Source organism: Crocuta crocuta, unplaced genomic scaffold (genome assembly GCF_008692635.1).
Source record: "Crocuta crocuta isolate KB4526 unplaced genomic scaffold, BGI_CrCroc_1.0 scaffold62, whole genome shotgun sequence".
Classification (NCBI taxonomy): Eukaryota; Metazoa; Chordata; class Mammalia; order Carnivora; family Hyaenidae; genus Crocuta; species Crocuta crocuta.
This window is the reverse complement of record NW_027529173.1, coordinates 1,150,413-1,168,076: the sequence shown is the minus strand read 5'-3', so window position 1 is coordinate 1,168,076 and position 17,664 is coordinate 1,150,413. Positions and strand designations below refer to the sequence as shown.

The 17,664-nt window shown below is 39.5% G+C and overlaps 1 protein-coding gene across 1 annotated transcript in view; it reads left to right on the top strand.

Annotated features, from left to right (window-relative positions):
* Positions 1–17,664, top strand: part of DNAH11 (dynein axonemal heavy chain 11) — a 330,986-nt gene that overhangs the window by 20,953 nt on the left and 292,369 nt on the right. The window contains exons 7-10 of the mRNA XM_077757651.1: positions 7,352–7,468; positions 13,609–13,746; positions 14,056–14,180; positions 14,730–14,925. Coding sequence (XP_077613777.1) covers positions 7,352–7,468; positions 13,609–13,746; positions 14,056–14,180; positions 14,730–14,925 — 576 coding nt within the window. The remainder of the gene's footprint in view (positions 1–7,351; positions 7,469–13,608; positions 13,747–14,055; positions 14,181–14,729; positions 14,926–17,664) is intronic.

Sequence of the window (17,664 nt, the reverse complement as noted above, 5' to 3'; positions counted from 1 at the left end):
ATGCTCATTTTTTTTTTCTTTTTGCCCTTTAGCTTGCGTCCTTTTCAATACACTGTTGCCCAGATCATTGATTCATTCTTTTGCATCCTCTAATTTGCTGTTGATTCCTTTTACTGTATTTTTCTGTTACTGTATTCTTTGGTTCTGTTAGGTTCCATTTTCTTTCCATGTTGTAGTGAGAACAACAGCATCTCAAGTTTAGGAAACATCATTATTTTGAACTCTTTATCAGATAGAGTGCTTATCTCCATTTCACTTATGTATTTTCTGAGATTTTATCTTGCTCTTTTGTTTGGAACATCTCCCTCTGTCTCTTCATTTTCTCTCACTCTGCTTGTTTCTTTGTATTATGTAGGTCAGCTTTATCTCCTGGTCTTGAAGGTAGTGGTGTTATTTAGGGCATCCTGTGAGGCCCAGTAGTAGAGTCTCCCCCTAGTCACCAGCATCAGGTGGTCCAGGAGTGTCCCCTAGGTGGACTGTATGTACCCTCCTGTTGTGACTGAGCTGCATCTGCTGTGGTTGTGCTGGTGAGTGCTGCTCCCTCCCAGCCCAGCTGTCTGCAGTGACTGGCTGCGACTACTGGGAGTGCACTGGTGGGAAGGGCAGGCCCCTGTTATGTCTGGCTGAGAGGCCTGGCAGTAGCTGCTCTGGGCTGGCTGGTGGGTAGGATTAGCTCCTGGCACAGCTGGCTGAGAGATCAGGGTAGGCTGGTGTGGGCATGCTTCTCCACCCCCAGAAGCATCTTTGGTGGGGGGGTACCAGCTGTGGCCAGGACTGCCTGCCAGGTGTGTCAGGGACAGGAGCCACTTGGGAGAGTGGGTTTGCAGGGGAATGCTGGGGTGAGGTGAACAGTGTTAGCAATGCAGATGGAGTGTGTCAGAACTGACTCTGGCAAGCATCCAGCCAGCTAGATGGAAGGGGGGCAAGAAAAATGGCGCCCGCCAGCACTTCCATTCTCTGAGAAAGCTCTTGTAGATCTTTTGCCCCTTGAGTGCCCATCCTAAAATTAGTCAGTAGATCTCCCTCACTTGTAACCCAGGTACTTGCCAAACTGCTGCTCTGTGCTGGGCCTTGGGCACAGTGATACAGTGTGCTGGTCCTTTAAGAACAGTCTCAGTTTCCTGTAATCCTCTGGCTCTCCTGGAGTTCAGTCCTTCTGAAAGCCAAGTGTTATGGGAGCAGGGCTTTAGATACAGGTTCCCATGGCCTGGGGTGCTTAATATGTGGCTTGATCACATTGTCCCTCAGGGAGGAACACCTGTGACATCCCTCCCACTTGTGGGTCCCTATCCTGAGGGTTTGGTTCTCAACTGCATCTCTGTCTCTTCTTCCCTTCTCAGTGTGGCTTTTTCTTTGTCTTGAGCTGTGGATGATCTCTTCTGCTAATCTTTAGATCATTTTCAGAATGACTTACATTAGATGTGTGTCATGGGAGAGGGGAGCTCAGGTTCCTCTTACTCTGCCATCATCTTAGAACTCTTGTCTCAAGATAGCTTTCATTTCCTTGGTGATTGCTTCCTCGACTCATTGATTGTGGGAGGTAAGATTAAAAAATATTTTCAATGTTTACTTTAGAGAGCATGATTGGGGGAGAGGCAGAGAAAGAGGGAGAAACAAAATCTGAGGCAGACACTAGGCTCTAAGCTGTCATCTCAAACTCACAAATTGTGACATCATGACCTGAGCCAAAGTCAGACACTTAACTGACTGAGCCACCCAGGCGCATCTGGGAGGAAAGATTTCAGTTCAATACTTTACTTGAACTGGTGAAAGACAATGACATTAGACAGTGATAACTAATGTACATATAACGTAATAATGTATATATGTATCTAGATATAAAACCTAGAGCAATACAAAGAGATACATTTGAAACACTATATAATATCACTGTATATTATATATGTTACATATAACATATTATATTAATATTTTATATAGTAACACTATCAAATGTGATTCTAAAAAAAGTTAAAATAATTAGAACTGAAGATAACAGTAAGAAATGGAGAAAGGTAACTGAAAAGAAACAAAAAAAAATGGCAGAGTTAAGCCTTAACGTAGCAATAATTACCTTAAATGTAAATGGTCTAACTACACCAATACAAAGAGCTTGCCAGAGTGTACTAAAAAATATAACCCTATTGTATGCTTTCTTTCAGAAACTTCAAATATAGTCATATTTGTAGGTTAAAAATACAAGGACAGCAAGAGAACTATCATGCAAATGTGAATCAAAAGAGAGCTGTAATGGCTATATAAATAGCAGATAAAGTAGATTTTATAGCATAAAGTAAAATTACCAGAGAAAGATGTTTATATAATGATAAAAGAGTCAATCCACCCAGAAGACATAGCAATCCTAAATGTGTATGCACCAGAGAAGACAGCAGCAAAATATGTGATTGAAAAACTGATAGAACGGAAAAGAAAAATAGGCAAATTTACATTCCGAGTTGGAGACCTCATTGGTCCCTTCTGAGAAATCGAAAGAACAAGTGAATCAGAAATTATCAAGGATGTGGAAGAAGTCACTACCATCAAGCAGGAAGATCTAATCAATGCAGCAAAATAGAATTCATTCTTTTAAGTGCTCAGGGAACATATACGAGGATATGCCATATCTGGGCTGTAAGACAACCTTAACAAATGTACGATATTTGAAATTGTACAGAGAATGTTCTTTGCTGACAATGGCATCAAAAAGCAATAATGTAAACATAACAGGAAAATTTCAACATTGGAAACTGAAAAGCACATCTTTAAATATTCCATGAATCAAAGGACAGTGTCAAGGGAAATAAAATATAGAGAGCTTAATGAAAACGAAAATATAACCTATCAAAATTTGTGGGAAGAGCCAAAGCAGTTTGAGAGGGAAAGTGATAGCACTAAGAATGTATACATTAAAAATGTCTCAAATCAGTAATCTAGGTTTTCACTTTAAGAACCTTTGGGGAAAAAAGAACTTAGAAAAAAGAAGAGCAAAATAGATACAAAGCAACCAGAAAAAAAGAATAAAGAGCAGGAATCTATGAAATTTAAAAAATAGAGAAAAATCAATGAAAGTAAGAGTTAACTCTTTGAAAAGACAGTGAAAAAGTAAATTACCAGTATCAGGAATAAAATGGGCTACCACTACATTCTCTGCAGACATCAAAAGGATAGTAGGGAGTTTCGCAATAAAAAACAACCTCTACACACATCACTTTGACACCTAGAAAAAATGGACCAATTCCTCAAAAAAACAAATTATCACAGGTCATCCAATAAGAAATAGATAAATTAAGATTTTTTTAAACATTTATTTTTGAGAAAGAGTGCATGTGTAGGAGATGGGCAGAGAGAGGAGGGCAGAGGATCAGAAGTGGGCTCTGTACTGACAGCAGGGAGCCTGATGTGGGATTCGAACTTGGAAACTGTGAGATCATGACCTGAGCTGAGTGGGATGCTTAACCAACTGGGCCACCCAGGTGCCCCAGAAATAAATTTTAAAATGAGATACAACCAACATATAACGTTGTACTAGTTTCAGTTGTGCCACATGAGTTTGAAATAAGAAATGATTGAGAAATGATTATCACAGTAGGTTTAGTTAACATCCATCCTAACACCTGGTTGACATTTTTTTCTTTGATGAATGAAATAGAAAATTTGAATAATAAAACTACTAACGAAATTGGATTTGTGATTTAAAAACTTCGCAAAAGAGGGGCATCTGGGTGGCTCAGTCAGTTAAGCATCCTACTCTTGGTTATGGCTCTGGTCATGATCTCACAGTTTTATGAGTTTGAGCCCCACATTGGGCTCTACGCTGGCAGTGCAGAGCCTGCTTGAGATTCTCTGCCTTGCTCTCTGCTCCTCCCTCCCTCACTCTGTCTCTGTCTCAAAATAAATCAAATAAACTTAAAAAAAAAACACAAAACTTCCCCAAAGGAAGTATCCAGGACTGGACTATTTACCTGGAGAAATTTTCAGTTAATTCCAAATATTTAGGAATTAATATTAGTTCTACAGTTTCTTCCAGAAATGCAAGAGGAGGGAACACTTCCTAAATTGTTTTATGAAGCTAGTAGATATATCCTGATTACCAGACCAGAGAAGATAATTCCAAAAGAAAAAGGAAAAATACAAACTATTTTCCCTCATAAATAGATAAAAATCATCAGCTAAGTATCAGTAAGCAGAATTTGGCAATACAGAAAAAGGACATACGCCACGTGCAAGTGAGGTTTATTCTAGGGCTGCAAGGCTGGTTTTTGAAAACCCACACATTAAAAGTTCTAAAGAAGAAAAGAATGATTGTGTTAAATGATGCATGAAAAACGTTTTACCAAATTCAACGCCCATTTCTGATAAAAACTCTCAGAATAGACAGAGAATAACCTCTTGAATTTGCATAAAGAACATGTACCAAAAGCCTATCGCACATTATATGTAATGGTAAAGGGTCTTTCTAAATCCCAAACACATAGCATATATTCAACTGCCCACTCAACATCTGAGCGGAAATATTTGATATACATCTTAGTATAAACTTGCAACACTGAAGCTCTCCTGTACGTGCACTCAAACCTACTCTTCACTGTCTTCGCCTCATTAAATGGCACATATGATGTATAGCCTTCGAGTCCTTCGTGATCTTGCTCTTTTTCCCATGATAAACAGCAGGTTCTGCCATATATACCCTGAGATTATATCTACTTCTCATCTCTGACCTGAATTACTACATTTGCCCCCAAACTGCTTAGGTTCTATCTTGGGTCCATTAGGGTCTGTTTTTTACCCAGTAGCATGAGTGCCTTTTAGAAGCTAAGTCAAATCAGGGCTTAAAACTTGAGTAATTTTCCTAGTCACTAATAAGGGCAATTTTGCAGTCACCAGGATTAAAATAAATGTTTATAATGATCCTTGAGTAATTCCAGCATATTGTTGATGCTTTAATAAGTATTTATTGAGAAACCAGTATGTGCCAAGAACCCCATTAAATATTGGGACTGTGACTCTGAAAACTACACCTGTTCATTAAACTCTGAGAGTTGTGAATGCAGGGGAGAATACACGTAGGCAGTAATCCGGTGGGCTCAGGGCTAGGATATGAAAAGTACAGAGTGCTGGGAGAGCATTTGTGATGGTCCCTTTTGGCAAAGGAGATGAAAGGAAACTGAGAAACTAACTGAAAGATAAAGAGAACCGAAAAATAAATACAAATTAAGCAGGTGAAGAGTGGGTAAAAAGAAAAGGATTAGTGGAAGATTGTATCCTGCAGAGAGAGAGAGAGAGAGAGGATGTGACTGGGCAGGTGTGGCCGGATCCTAGTGTGAAAGGCGGACCAGATCACATAGGGTTTTGTAGAGGGTGGTAAGGCTTTGAGATTTTTTCTTAAAAAATATCCTTATTTTAAGGATATCCAATTANAAGAAAAGGATTAGTGGAAGATTGTATCCTGCATAGAGAGAGAGAGAGAGAGAGAGAGAGAGGATGTGACTGGGCAGGTGTGGCCGGATCCTAGTGTGAAAGGCGGACCAGATCACATAGGGTTTTGTAGAGGGTGGTAAGGCTTTGAGATTTTTTCTTAAAAAATAAGGATTGTGAATTGGAGGATAATGAATAGTAACATCCTAAGATTTCTTTTTCTAGGAAGCTTATGTAGATGGCAGTTGGAGGAATTATTCATAGAGACGGTAACACAGGCCAAGGAAGTGGTTAGCAGAATCCGTCTGAGTGGTAGTGGCTATCTGGACTAGAGTGGTGTCTGGAGAGAGGGAGCATAGCGGGTGCACTCAAGAAATGGTTAAGAGAAGAGCTTGATAGCACTTGACCAAAAGAGGATCAAAGGAGACGGCCGAAATTTCTGTCCAGGTGTCTCAAAAGAGTTGCTTTATAGAGAAGATGAAGAATTCAGAATTGTGCAGGATGCCTTTGAATTACCTGTGGGACTTTCACGGGGAGAGGTGCCACTGGCCTTCTGAATTTGGGTTGAGTGGAAACAAAACGGAGTTTAGGAGACAGGGAGAGATAGTTGGGATCGAGATTTGGCATTTCCTTTCCCTGAGATGTTCACTACTAACTGTTTAATATATGAGCATCGAAAATTGTAACTTACTTGTTGTACTGAGAAGAGGGGTAAGTTAGGCTTGTTAAGACTTGTTGGGAAGTTGTGTTTGCTTTTAAAAGTCAGTGATCCTTGAATGAAGAGACTGTCTCTCATTCAAACCTAGAAACTTCCTCTCGATGCTAAATATGACAATGTGGTATATGATACATAGTGCCCTAGAACGTTGCTGTTGTGCCGTTGTCAGGGTGTTAACAGGTCAGCACAAGGGACATTCCTTTCCAGAAACATAGGAACATGGTGGTTGGAATGTGCGCTCTGGACTCAGGTTGCCAGGCTTTACACTGGTTCTGCCAGTGACTGTGGGCAGATTACCCTGAGATTGTTTTGTCCCCTGTAAAATGGAAACAATATTAACCTACATCATGTGGCGTTTGTGCAAATTGAGTTAATATTGTCAAGCATTCAGAAGACTGAATAAATGTTAGCTGTCATTATTACTACGGTTATTCATACATGAGCTTCATTTATGGGGGTATCAGAGGACCCCGTGATGTTACACGGGCAGCCCGCGCTCTAGGGGCAGCCTGACTGGAAAGCCCAAAGTGTTAGTGAATTTCTGAGACTTCTTCCGTGAAGACCGTCAATTGCACTGCCGTGCAGATGATAGTTATTCTTTCATGATTTCATTCTTCCTAATTACAGGAGTGGGTGGTTATTATTAGGAGGAAACTGGGGCTTTTTAACTGCGTATTATTAACACACTGGGAAAATGGAAGAGCATTGTGTTTCATCCGTATCACAAATGATGCTTTCTTACAGGCCTGTGGTTTTTGTTCTCACCTGACCAAATAGTGTTCCCGGGTAGGTTTTCTGCTCCTTTCTGTCTCTGAAAAACAAAATGAAAATCTTCCTCTTAAAACTTAAAGGTATACTGAAATTACAGTGAGGATGGNGTTTATTAAAAAAAAAAAAAAAGGATTGGGAGGAAGACAATAGACTTGTGGGTCCAGGTGGCAATGTCAGAGTCTGAGCCTGTTGAAAGGCCAGTGAAAACACAGGCTGGCAGTGCTAAATGCTCAGTGTTCCTGTAAGGCTCCTGTTTTGAACAGTTAGTCAGATATAGCTCTTTGTTGATACTCGCTGGAATCCTTCTATGAAAAGTTCATTCAGAGACATGGGGAGGAGGAGGGAGGGTTTCACAGGGAAGGGGGGCAGGGAGGGATGTCATGCTTAGGTGATTGCTGTTCACTGTTGGATACTTTCCCATAAACTATTTGCCTTTGAATTTTACAGGAATTTGAAAGTGATTATGTTGCATTTAAGTCCAAAACTTTGGATTTTGACAGAAGGCTTGGGACAATTCTTTGTGAAGGTTTCTTTAACTGCAACGGGTTAGAAGCTGCGTTTAAGGTTAGTTCTGAAGAAGCTATCATTAAAAACTATTTTCCTCGTGAATAATTTAGGCTCTTAGATGAAAGGAGTGAATACATTCTTCTCAGATCCAGGTAAACTATTAACCAGTCACATGCTGTTTGCATTCACCTCCCTGAATTAAATTTTACATAATGCTTGAAAGAATGATGTGCACTCTGGACAAGGTCAGTGTTAGGAGTTTGAGGGATCGATCTTTTCTCAGATTCAGTATTTGAGCTCTCTTTACCATTAGAAAAGTGGGAAATAACTCTTAATCTAAGATTTTTTTCTTTCCCGTTGTCTACATATGTTGGGTTTACCTGGCCACTTCATTACTCTGACTGAAACAAATAGCAATTCGTGTACTGTATTTCATCAGGTACAAGACATCACAGGTTATCAGATACACCATTGTTTTGTGTATAAATAAAGGAAAGTGGTGCCAAAAAATTATGGTTCCATCCATTTTATAACATAGTCCACTATCAGATGTTAAGCACAAAAAAAAATGTTGGACAGAGAACTGAAGAAATGCGGTATGGAGTGTATGGATTGTAAGTTGTGTAAAAGAAATGCATCTTGGGCAGACCTCCCGAAAAGACAGCTTATGAGATGGGGAAGAGGGATGGTATATGACACTTGTCAAAAGAATTGTAAGTGACATGTAAAGTCAGATGACATCCCACAAGAGGAACACACCCAGGGAATCCTGGGCACAGTTCACCGAAAATGGCGGTGCAAAACAAGAGAATGGACACAGACTTCATAGACGATGCTGTCTGACTTTGACCTTCAAATTCACATGACCCGTCAGTTGGTGGTGAAGGTGGAATTGTCTTGCCCTGGGAAAGCATTTTGCCATGAAGAATTGACAAGGATCAAATGGTTGGTTGTTTTGTAAGAGCTGGGAGATGAAATGGAGATGCTGTTGGTCAAAATATGTAGCCTATTACTGTAGAATTAAGCTGCCTGTGATTCCCATCTCTCAGAAATAACTATTTAATACTGCCACTACTTGTTATTTGGCTAGATATGCATATATGTATCTCTTTGACAAAAGTGACATCATATGCTGGCCCTCCTTGGTAACCTTTTTCACTTAGCAATCAACCATAAATATTTTCTTTTATAGCAGAATTCAATACTATGTTTGTAATGGGAGTGTAGTAGTGTATCATACTCTACTCTCTGTTACTGGAGCTACTTTGTTTTTCATGCTTTTATAACTAGAGGAAAGAATGTAGATGATTTTTTTTTACAGAGGCTCCTACCTGTTGTTATTGTTATTAAAACCTTTTTTAAAAAATATTGGGGTGCCTGGGTGGCTCAGTCGGTTAAGCATCCGACATTGGCTCAGGTCAGGATCTCATGGTTTGTGAGTTCACGCCTGTGTCTGGCCCTGTGCTGAGAGCAAAACCTATTTGGGATTTTCTCTCTCCCTGTCTGCCCCTTCCCTGCTCATTTTCTCTCTCTCTCTCTCTCTCTCTCTCACTCACTCACTCACTCACTCACAAATAAATAAACTTAAAAACTAAAATGGGGCACCTGGATGACTCAGTCAGTTAAGTGTCTGACTTCATCTCAGGTCATGATCTCACAGTTTGTGAATTCCAGCCCTGTGTCAGGCTCTGTACTGACATCTTGAAGTCTGGAGCCTGGTTTGGATTCTGTATCTCTCTCCCTCTCTCTCTCTCTCTCTCTCTCTCTCTGTCTCTCTCCCTCTCCCTCCTCCCCCCTTCCCCCCTCTTCCTCTTTCCCTCCCTCTCCCCAGCCCACTTGTGCGTGCATTCTCTTTCTCTCTCAAAAGTAAATACATAAACATTTTTAAAATTATGTTTATTTTTGAGAGAGAAAGAAAGAGTGCAACTTGGGAAAGGGCAGAGAGAGAGAGAGAGAGAGAGACAGACAGACAGACAGAGGATCTGAAGTGGGCTCTGGCCTGACAGCAGTGAGCCCGATACAGTGCTTGGACTCTCTAACCGTGAGATCATGACCTGAGTCACCCAGGTGCCCCACCTACCTTTTCTAATTCAAGTCTCTCTTCTTCCCTTAGCACACCAGTTGGTATGGATTCTATTCTAGTGTGTGCCACTTATTTTTTTTCTAAACAACTTTGTCTTTTTGTCACGTATTTTTTCTTCAACTTTCTACATATTTGTATCTTGTCTATGGAAGCATCTAACATGAGCTCCCGCCTGGTAGCTCTGCAGGGGTGGGACATCATTTTACATTTTTTGTTATATTTAGATCCCTTCCTTTAGTGTCTTGTAAAGCAAACACTTAATAACTGCTTGAGGTTGGGTGCACTGTCTGGTCGTCAGTGTAACAGAATGATACACTGCTGAGGGTAGGCTGCAGGGAGAGAAGTGGCAAAGGAGAAAAATTACAGAAAAATTCTCTCATATTGAAGGAAAAATGATTTCTAGCCCAGGTACAGGATGATGAACCCTGACCATTTGCTGTTGGGTCCCAGGGAGTAAATATTTGCAGATGGTTCTCCAAAGACCGTGATTCATGTCTGCTCTTGGCAAAGACATGACCAGGAAGGGCACTAGATCCAAACACTGTTCTCCTCTAATGTGAAGCTGTAGTTCAAAGCCTACAGTGTTGACACTCAATAAAAAACAAAACAGAGCCAAACACTAATGACTGTTTCTCTGAAATTTAGTGTGTCTGCATGAAGGTAGACTGAAGCGTATGAGTTAAAGTATCTAGAGGAGTCCTCAGACAGTAAAACTGAAAACAATAAAATTGTGAAGGGTGTAATGGTTCAAGTGCCAACAGATTAAAAACACTGTGGAAAGAGGCAAACCTAGGAAAAAAATATCTGGTCCTTGAATGGTGGCGACAGCCTTATGAAAAGCCCTGTTATGTAGTGAAAGTGAGAAGTAGAAAATTGAGGTAGATCTTACAGACCTCACGTGAGGTATTTAGGAGAAGAAACATGCCGTGGGAGTCCACTTTTCATCTTTTGAGGTTGATACGAAGGAAAGTGTTTATTATGTTCCTTATAAAATAGCTCTCAGTGCCATTATGACAAGGAAGCAAGAGCTGCAAGTGACCATAGTTCTCATCCCAGAGGGTAGTTTTTAGATATTGATCGTGTGCACCACCTAAATGGTTAAGACTTTTCCTCCTACTATTTTCTGGTTCTACAACCTCCCCATAGCCCCTGAATCTTTTCTCTTTTATACTTGGAGTCAAGTCTCACTAAACATATCAGGTAGGCAGGATGAGAGCAGTTGGGAAGCTTCTGGTATTTCAGTTGTGGTCAGTATGGTAAGTGTTTGAAAGAGCATGCTGGGAAGTAAATGCATTCCCTGCTGTTGGAGGGTTACACTTCTTTGTTGAATATGAGTCAGTGTTTGCTTCTGAATGTTAACACGAAATCCAAAGTCAACAAAATAGTGGCTGTAAGGAGAAAGTTTATTTGCATTTTGCTAGGTAGCAGCTAGCCGAGCGGGTTTAAAAACGTTGAGCAGTTTCTATAGTAGTTAGAACTGATATTACCAGGAGAAAAAAGCCCAATGTGTCTGACCTCTAAGATAGGGTTAAATCTACATTTTACTTTGTACAATTTTTTTGCTGTTTTTCCTCCCAGTGAATGTAGTTTATGTAAATACTTAGAAAATGTTAACAGTGAAGCTGTTTTTAAAGAACAGGGTCCTCCCCCCGCCCTTATTTAAAGTTAATTCCAGTGTAATTAACATACAGTGTTACATTAGTTTCAGGTGCACAGCAATTCTGTACATTACGTTACTTAACTCAGTTGCTTAAGCATCCAACTCTTGATTTCAGTTCAGGTCATGATCTCCTGGTTGTGAGATCAAGCCCTGAGTCGGTGTCTGCCTTGGGCTGGAGCCTGCTTGAGATTCCCCCTCTCTATCTGCCCCTCTCCGACTCATGCTCACTCACACCCTCCCTCCCTCTCTCTCTCAAAAAAAAAACAAAAACCAAGAAACAAAAAAAGCCCCAATAAACAATCCAAATTCTCTACATTACTCAGTGTTCCTCGTATGTGTACTCTTAATCCCCTTTAACTATTTCATCCATACTATACCCAGCATCCTCTTTGCTAACTACCAGTTCTCTTTTTTCAGTCTATTTTTTGTCTTTTTTTTCTTAAATTCCATATATATGAAATCATAGGCTATTTGACTTTCTCTGGGTGATTTATTTTACTTAACATTATACCCTCTAGATCCATCTATGCTGTTGCAAATGGCAAGATTTCATTCTTTTTTATGGCTAAGTAATATTCTATTGTATATTTACCACATCTCTATCCATTCATTTGTTGATGGACACTTGGGTTGGTTCCATATTTTGCTTTTGTAAATAATGCTACAGTAAACATAGCAGTGCATCTATCTTTTCAAATTAGTGTTTCAGTATTTGGGTAAATACCCAGTAGTGCAATTACTGGATCATACAGTATNCCCCCCCGCCATCCTCACCATCAGTTGTTTAAAGAAAACAAATTTTGAGGAACACCTATTATTTCTCTAAGAGAGGTAACAATTTTCTTTTTGGCCGTGTTACTTGGAAGGCATAGACATTGATTTATAGTTTTGTGCCATCTTGATGATAATTACTGACTTTGAGGAGATATCTTCTTTTAAAGAAATATCTGTATTAACAGGTCTCCTAACTAACATTTGATGAATGCCCACACAGAGTAAGCAAGTAACAAAGTAATTTTAAGTTGCCCCTTGGTTGTTGAGGGCCTGTACAGGGAAGCCCAGGCCCTGGCACCCACTGCCAAATGGCAGCCCTGCCACTAGTTGAGTGAATTTGGGGAAATGACTCCCTCTCCACAACTCAGTTTTCTCATGTGAAACATATGGTAACAACATTTTAAGGCCCTTAAAATGCAGTACCTGGCACCTTGCAAGCATTATTTAAACACTGCTTATATGAAAGTGTGCATTTTAATTGTATCATTTTGCTTGCAAGGAGAGCTGTCTGATGTTGGCACCCAGAAGGATCCACATGGGACAGACAGGCAGGCAGGAGGCTAATGGGGATCCAAGGTGAGGCTCCCCAGGTAGCTGAGCATTGTGGAAACTGGTGGTGAAAGTTCGTTTGGATCTGGGTGGGGAGCATGGGCTGAGTGAGGAGAGTTGAAGCACCTTTACTGTCCTGCTTGCTGGTGATGTGATTCTGTTCCAGTCCACGTCTTTTTCTTCTGTCTCCCTCTTCATTGGTTTCCTCCACTTGCTAATAGTTGTTGTTCACACCTCGTTTTGCCACGGTAAGTTCAGTCTGCCGTGCCCCAGTTCTTTTCTGGAGGAGGAGAGAATGTGGTGAGTGCAAGGCATTCGCTTGAGGTAGGACACTCATGTCAGAGGAACTGTCTGCCTGTGGGGTCGTTGCCCTCGGAGCAGTCACTGCTGCTGCCGCAGGCCGCAGTGTGGGGGGCAGCTGGGTGGTGTGTCAGGCAGCATGGCTGGCATGTACAGGGCAGTCACACCATTCAGCATAATTACTACTACTATTATTTTTATGTTTATTTATTTATTTTGACAGAAACAGAGACAGCTTGTGTGGGGGTTGCGGGGGAGACAGAGAATCCCAAGCAGGTTCAACACTGTCAGCCCAGAGCCTGCTGAGGGACTCGAACTCACCAAATCTTGAGAGCATGGTCTGAGCTGAAATCAAGAGTTGGATGCATAACCAACGGAGCCACCCAGGTGCCCCTGGCGTAATTGTTTAAAGGTGTAAGCTGGAGGTCCTCGATATGGATATTCTTATATCATTAGAGCATATGTGTAGGAGGAGAGAACAAATAAAGAGAACATACGTTTTGCTTCTGTTCTTATATCTGCAAAGTCTTTTGAAACATTTCCTGGTGCCCAGCAGGTGAAAATAGTGTCATCTGTGAGCAGGGATTGCTGTTAGACAGTAGTTATTTTCAGACTCCTCTCATTTTCTGCTGAGGCAGGGAAATTACTTCACAGTTAGCGTTTGCTTTTTTGGAAAAATGTTTTCATTTTGGAGGTCCTTTAGGATTCTTGGAGGGTTCTAGATTTCTGTTTTATCTCTAGTCCTATAGGAGGTTTAATGGAGGGAAATAATGGAGTACTTGTGTTAAAACCCTCACAGTTCGTAACCTTTTAACTTTGATTTTTCTACAGCTTTTGACCGTATTTGGGAATTTTCTAGAGAAACCGGTTGTCATGGAAATCTTCAGCCCACATTATAACACACTAGTGCATATGTTTGACGTGGAGTTGGATGTGTGTAAGCAGTTGTATAGTGAACACATGAAGCAGGTAAGTAGGGGGTGACGTTGAGCGCATCCACAGCATCGTGTTTGCAGGTGATGGCCATCATTTGGGACTTGATTTAATGATACCTAAAGATTAGATATGGGCACTAAACCTTTTATGCCTTCATTTAATTTGTTTCCTTATGCAGATGAACTTGGCTTAGGACTATAACTCTACTAATCAAGTTCATAACACATACATTTTATGTATTTGTATTGTAAAACTACCAAAATGGACAATTGCTTATAAGGTTGGAATGCATTCTGATTAAATATTTCCTTTCTTCCTCTTCACCAAAATATCAATTTGCAGATTGAATATGGAAATGTAGTTCTCCACAGGAATATGCCTTTTACCGCAGGCAACATCAAATGGGCTAAGGAGGTCCTTGAACGACTTCAAACATTTTGGTCCAGTTTTGCATCTCTCCGGTATTTGTAAGTTATTAGGCTTATTTCATGGTAAAACCATCCTAATGAAACAGGCAAATTTTATGGAAGTCAGAGAGCTGTTTATTTTAGCACTTAAAGAGTCATTGCCCTATTTAACTCTTCATTGGCTCAGTTCATTGAGAAGGATTCATCCCCATGCTTTTAAAATACATGCAGTGGGACTCTTAAAACTTCATCTCTTTAGGTCCATACATAATTTTTCACTTTTCCTTTTCACTACAATATGTGGGTAGCTTTTTGTTACTTTTCTTGAGTAACTAGCACTCCTTTTATTTTGTAGACTTTCTGTACTTTCCTCTTTTCTTTGTTGGAATTGGTAACTTTCTGACATTGACATGGAGTTACATCTTTGGAGTTCTGTTAATTTCATAACTGTCTTTTAAGGCAACAACAATTCATAACCATTATTTGGCATTTATTTCTATTCATGTTTTTTATAGTGCATTTTATCATACTTTCTATTGTATATTTTACTGTAAAGTAATCAAGCTGATATCTAATATATAGAAAAGAAGAAAAATCATATTCCTACAGATTCTTGGAAAGTCCTGATGATGCCATAGTTTATCAGAAGTATACTGAAATGACAACTTTGCTAGACCAATTTGAAAATTCTATCTATGATGAATGGAAAAGTAACGTTGATGAAATCTGTGAATTCAATTTGAATCAACCCTTGGTTAAATTCAGTGCCATAAATGGTCTTCTCAGTGTCAACTTTGACCGAAAGGTAGGGGTTTGATGTTTGTAAGTTGTTTTATAGATGCTGTTTTTATTACAAGTTAATCTCTGATACTTCTAGTCATTTACATTTAATTTTGGGAGAATGTCAGTGCTACAAGGAATGTAACTGGAAATATATTTTTAAAAATATATTTATTTTTGAGAGAAGAGAGAGAGCACCAGTGGGTGAAGGGCAGAGAGAAAGAGGGACAGAGGATCTGAACTAGGCTCCACGCTGACGGCAGCCAGCCCAATGCCATGCTCAAACCCATGAACCACGAGACTGTGACTTGAATCGAGTTGGATGCTGAACTAACTGAGTCACACAGGTGCCCCCTGAAAACAATTAATAGATTGTTTTAGAGATTTGTTACCCAAATGCTGTATTAATTATTGTTTATTTTGTCTTGTAATGACCACTTCCACCTTCACTGAATAATGAGTTGAGAGTAGGGTCTGTTACATTTTATCTTTGTGTTCTGTTTCCAGCATGGTGTGTGACGTGTCATAAGACCTAATAAATGTTAGCTCAGTTGAATGTGATCATTAGTCTTTTATCAGAGTTTTCTGGCTTGAATTCTCTTTGTTTTTAGTTCATTAAAATTTTATCACATAAGTTAAGATTTGGAGAGTCCTCAAAATGTATGGAATGAGAGACATTTTTTAATGCTTTGGGTGGATAATGGTAAATGATTTGTCATAATATCTTTCAAAGGGACAATAAACTCTAATATGTTAAATTAGTAATTTTTATAAAATAGTTTTCAGAAAAACACAAGACAACATATAAATGCCCCAAATAATATGAATGGCTAAATAGTATCCAGGATGAAAATTACCTGTATTGAAGAGATCTTTTTTTATCTTATGATACTCCACATAATAAGGAAAAAAATTCATAAATTCTCTGAGTAAGTTTATTTCCTCAAAAGTTCATTACCTGTTATATAAATGATGATAATGTAATGAAAATGTGGGAAGTTTAATAGTAATTATATATATTTGTATATGTTTATATATAATGTACTCTGAACATTATGTATCATTTATATATTTGATAAATGATATATATGTAGGCATGTATGTATATTAACCTATTTCCCACTTTGAAAGCTTGGTAGGAGACCATAAGAAAACTTAATATTTATTTATTTTGAGAGAGAGAGAGAGACAGAGAATGAGTGGGAGAGGAGCAAGGGGAGAAGGAGAGAGTATCCTAAGCAGGCTCTGTACTGTCAGCATGAGTCCCATGCAGGGCTTGATCCCACGTACCATATGATCATGACTTGAGCCAAAATCAGGAGTTGGTCACTTATCCAACTGAGCTGCCCAGGCACTCCTAAACTTGTCTATTTACCTAAAAGAATATGTTTTACAGGAAAGGGCAAACATATAAAAATACCTGTTTGTAAGTTGCTATTATAAAAAAAAATGTGTAAAATTTGGCTAATTTTTTAGATAGTGAAGATTATACACTGTTTTTTAGTGATTGCCCTTTCACGTCAGTTCGATTGTATGCCTAGGTAGGAAATGAGCCTCTCTGGATTTGATTGTCATAATCTGCACCCAAATTCTGATCTGTTGCCCTAAAATAGTACAAAGAATAGCATCACTTAATTATGTTTACAAACCTTAGCACATGCATATAAATACATGACCTCAAGAACTGAGGATTTCTTTCATCCCTGATTTCATAAAACCAGTTTACAGAAACTCAATTCCTGAGATGTTCCAGGGATAATTCCTGTGATTGTACCTAAAGTGATTATAAAAACACAGACTATATGTTAATAGTTAACCGCTGGTGTGACAACTTAAGGGAGTCAACTGATTTACCTTAAAAATGTGTTGTGAAGTCTTTTCCTCAGAACCTGTGGTTTAGAGGTACAGTCGTTTCTGCTACAACATGACATACGCATTCTAAAATCACTGCACTCAGAAAAAATTGCACAGTAAAAAGTCCTGGGCTTATGGGGAAATGAGGTTAGGGTTGTCATACTTGAAGAGTTGTAAGCAAAGGATGAGTGGGTGGCTTGGTTGGTTGTCTTACTGATGATACCAGCTCAGGCTGTGACCTCTTGGTCATGATCCAGCCCCCTGTACGGCTCTGTGCATAGAATGGAGCCTTCTTGACATTCTTTCTCCCCCTTTCTCTCTGCCCCTCCCTCACTTGCTCTCTCAAAATAAATAAACTAAAAAAAAAACAAACCTGTAAGCAGTACATTAAAAAAATAGGAATGCATTACCTCAAGATCATAAAAGCCATATATGAAAAACCCACAGCTAATACCATCCTCAGTGGGGAGAGACGGAGAGCTTTCCCCCTAAGGTCAGGAACACAAGATGTCCACTCTCACCAGTTATTCAACATAGTGTTCGAAGTTCTAGCCTCAGCAGTCAGACAACACAAAGAAAGAAAAGGCATCCAAATAAGCCAGAAGAAAGTCAAACTTTCACTCTTCGCAGATGATGTGATACTCTATGTGGAAATCTCACAAGACTACCAAAAAACTAGAACTGATCCATGAATTCAGCAAAGTCACAGGATATAAAATTAATGCGCAGAAATTGGTTGCATTTCTATACACCAATAATGAAATAGCAGAAAGAGAAATGAGGGAATCGATTGCATTTACAGTTGCACTGAAATCCGTAAAATACCTAGGAATAAACCCAATCAAAGAGGTGAAAGATCTGTACACTGAAAACTATAGAAAGCTTATGAAAGAAATTGAAGATGAACCAA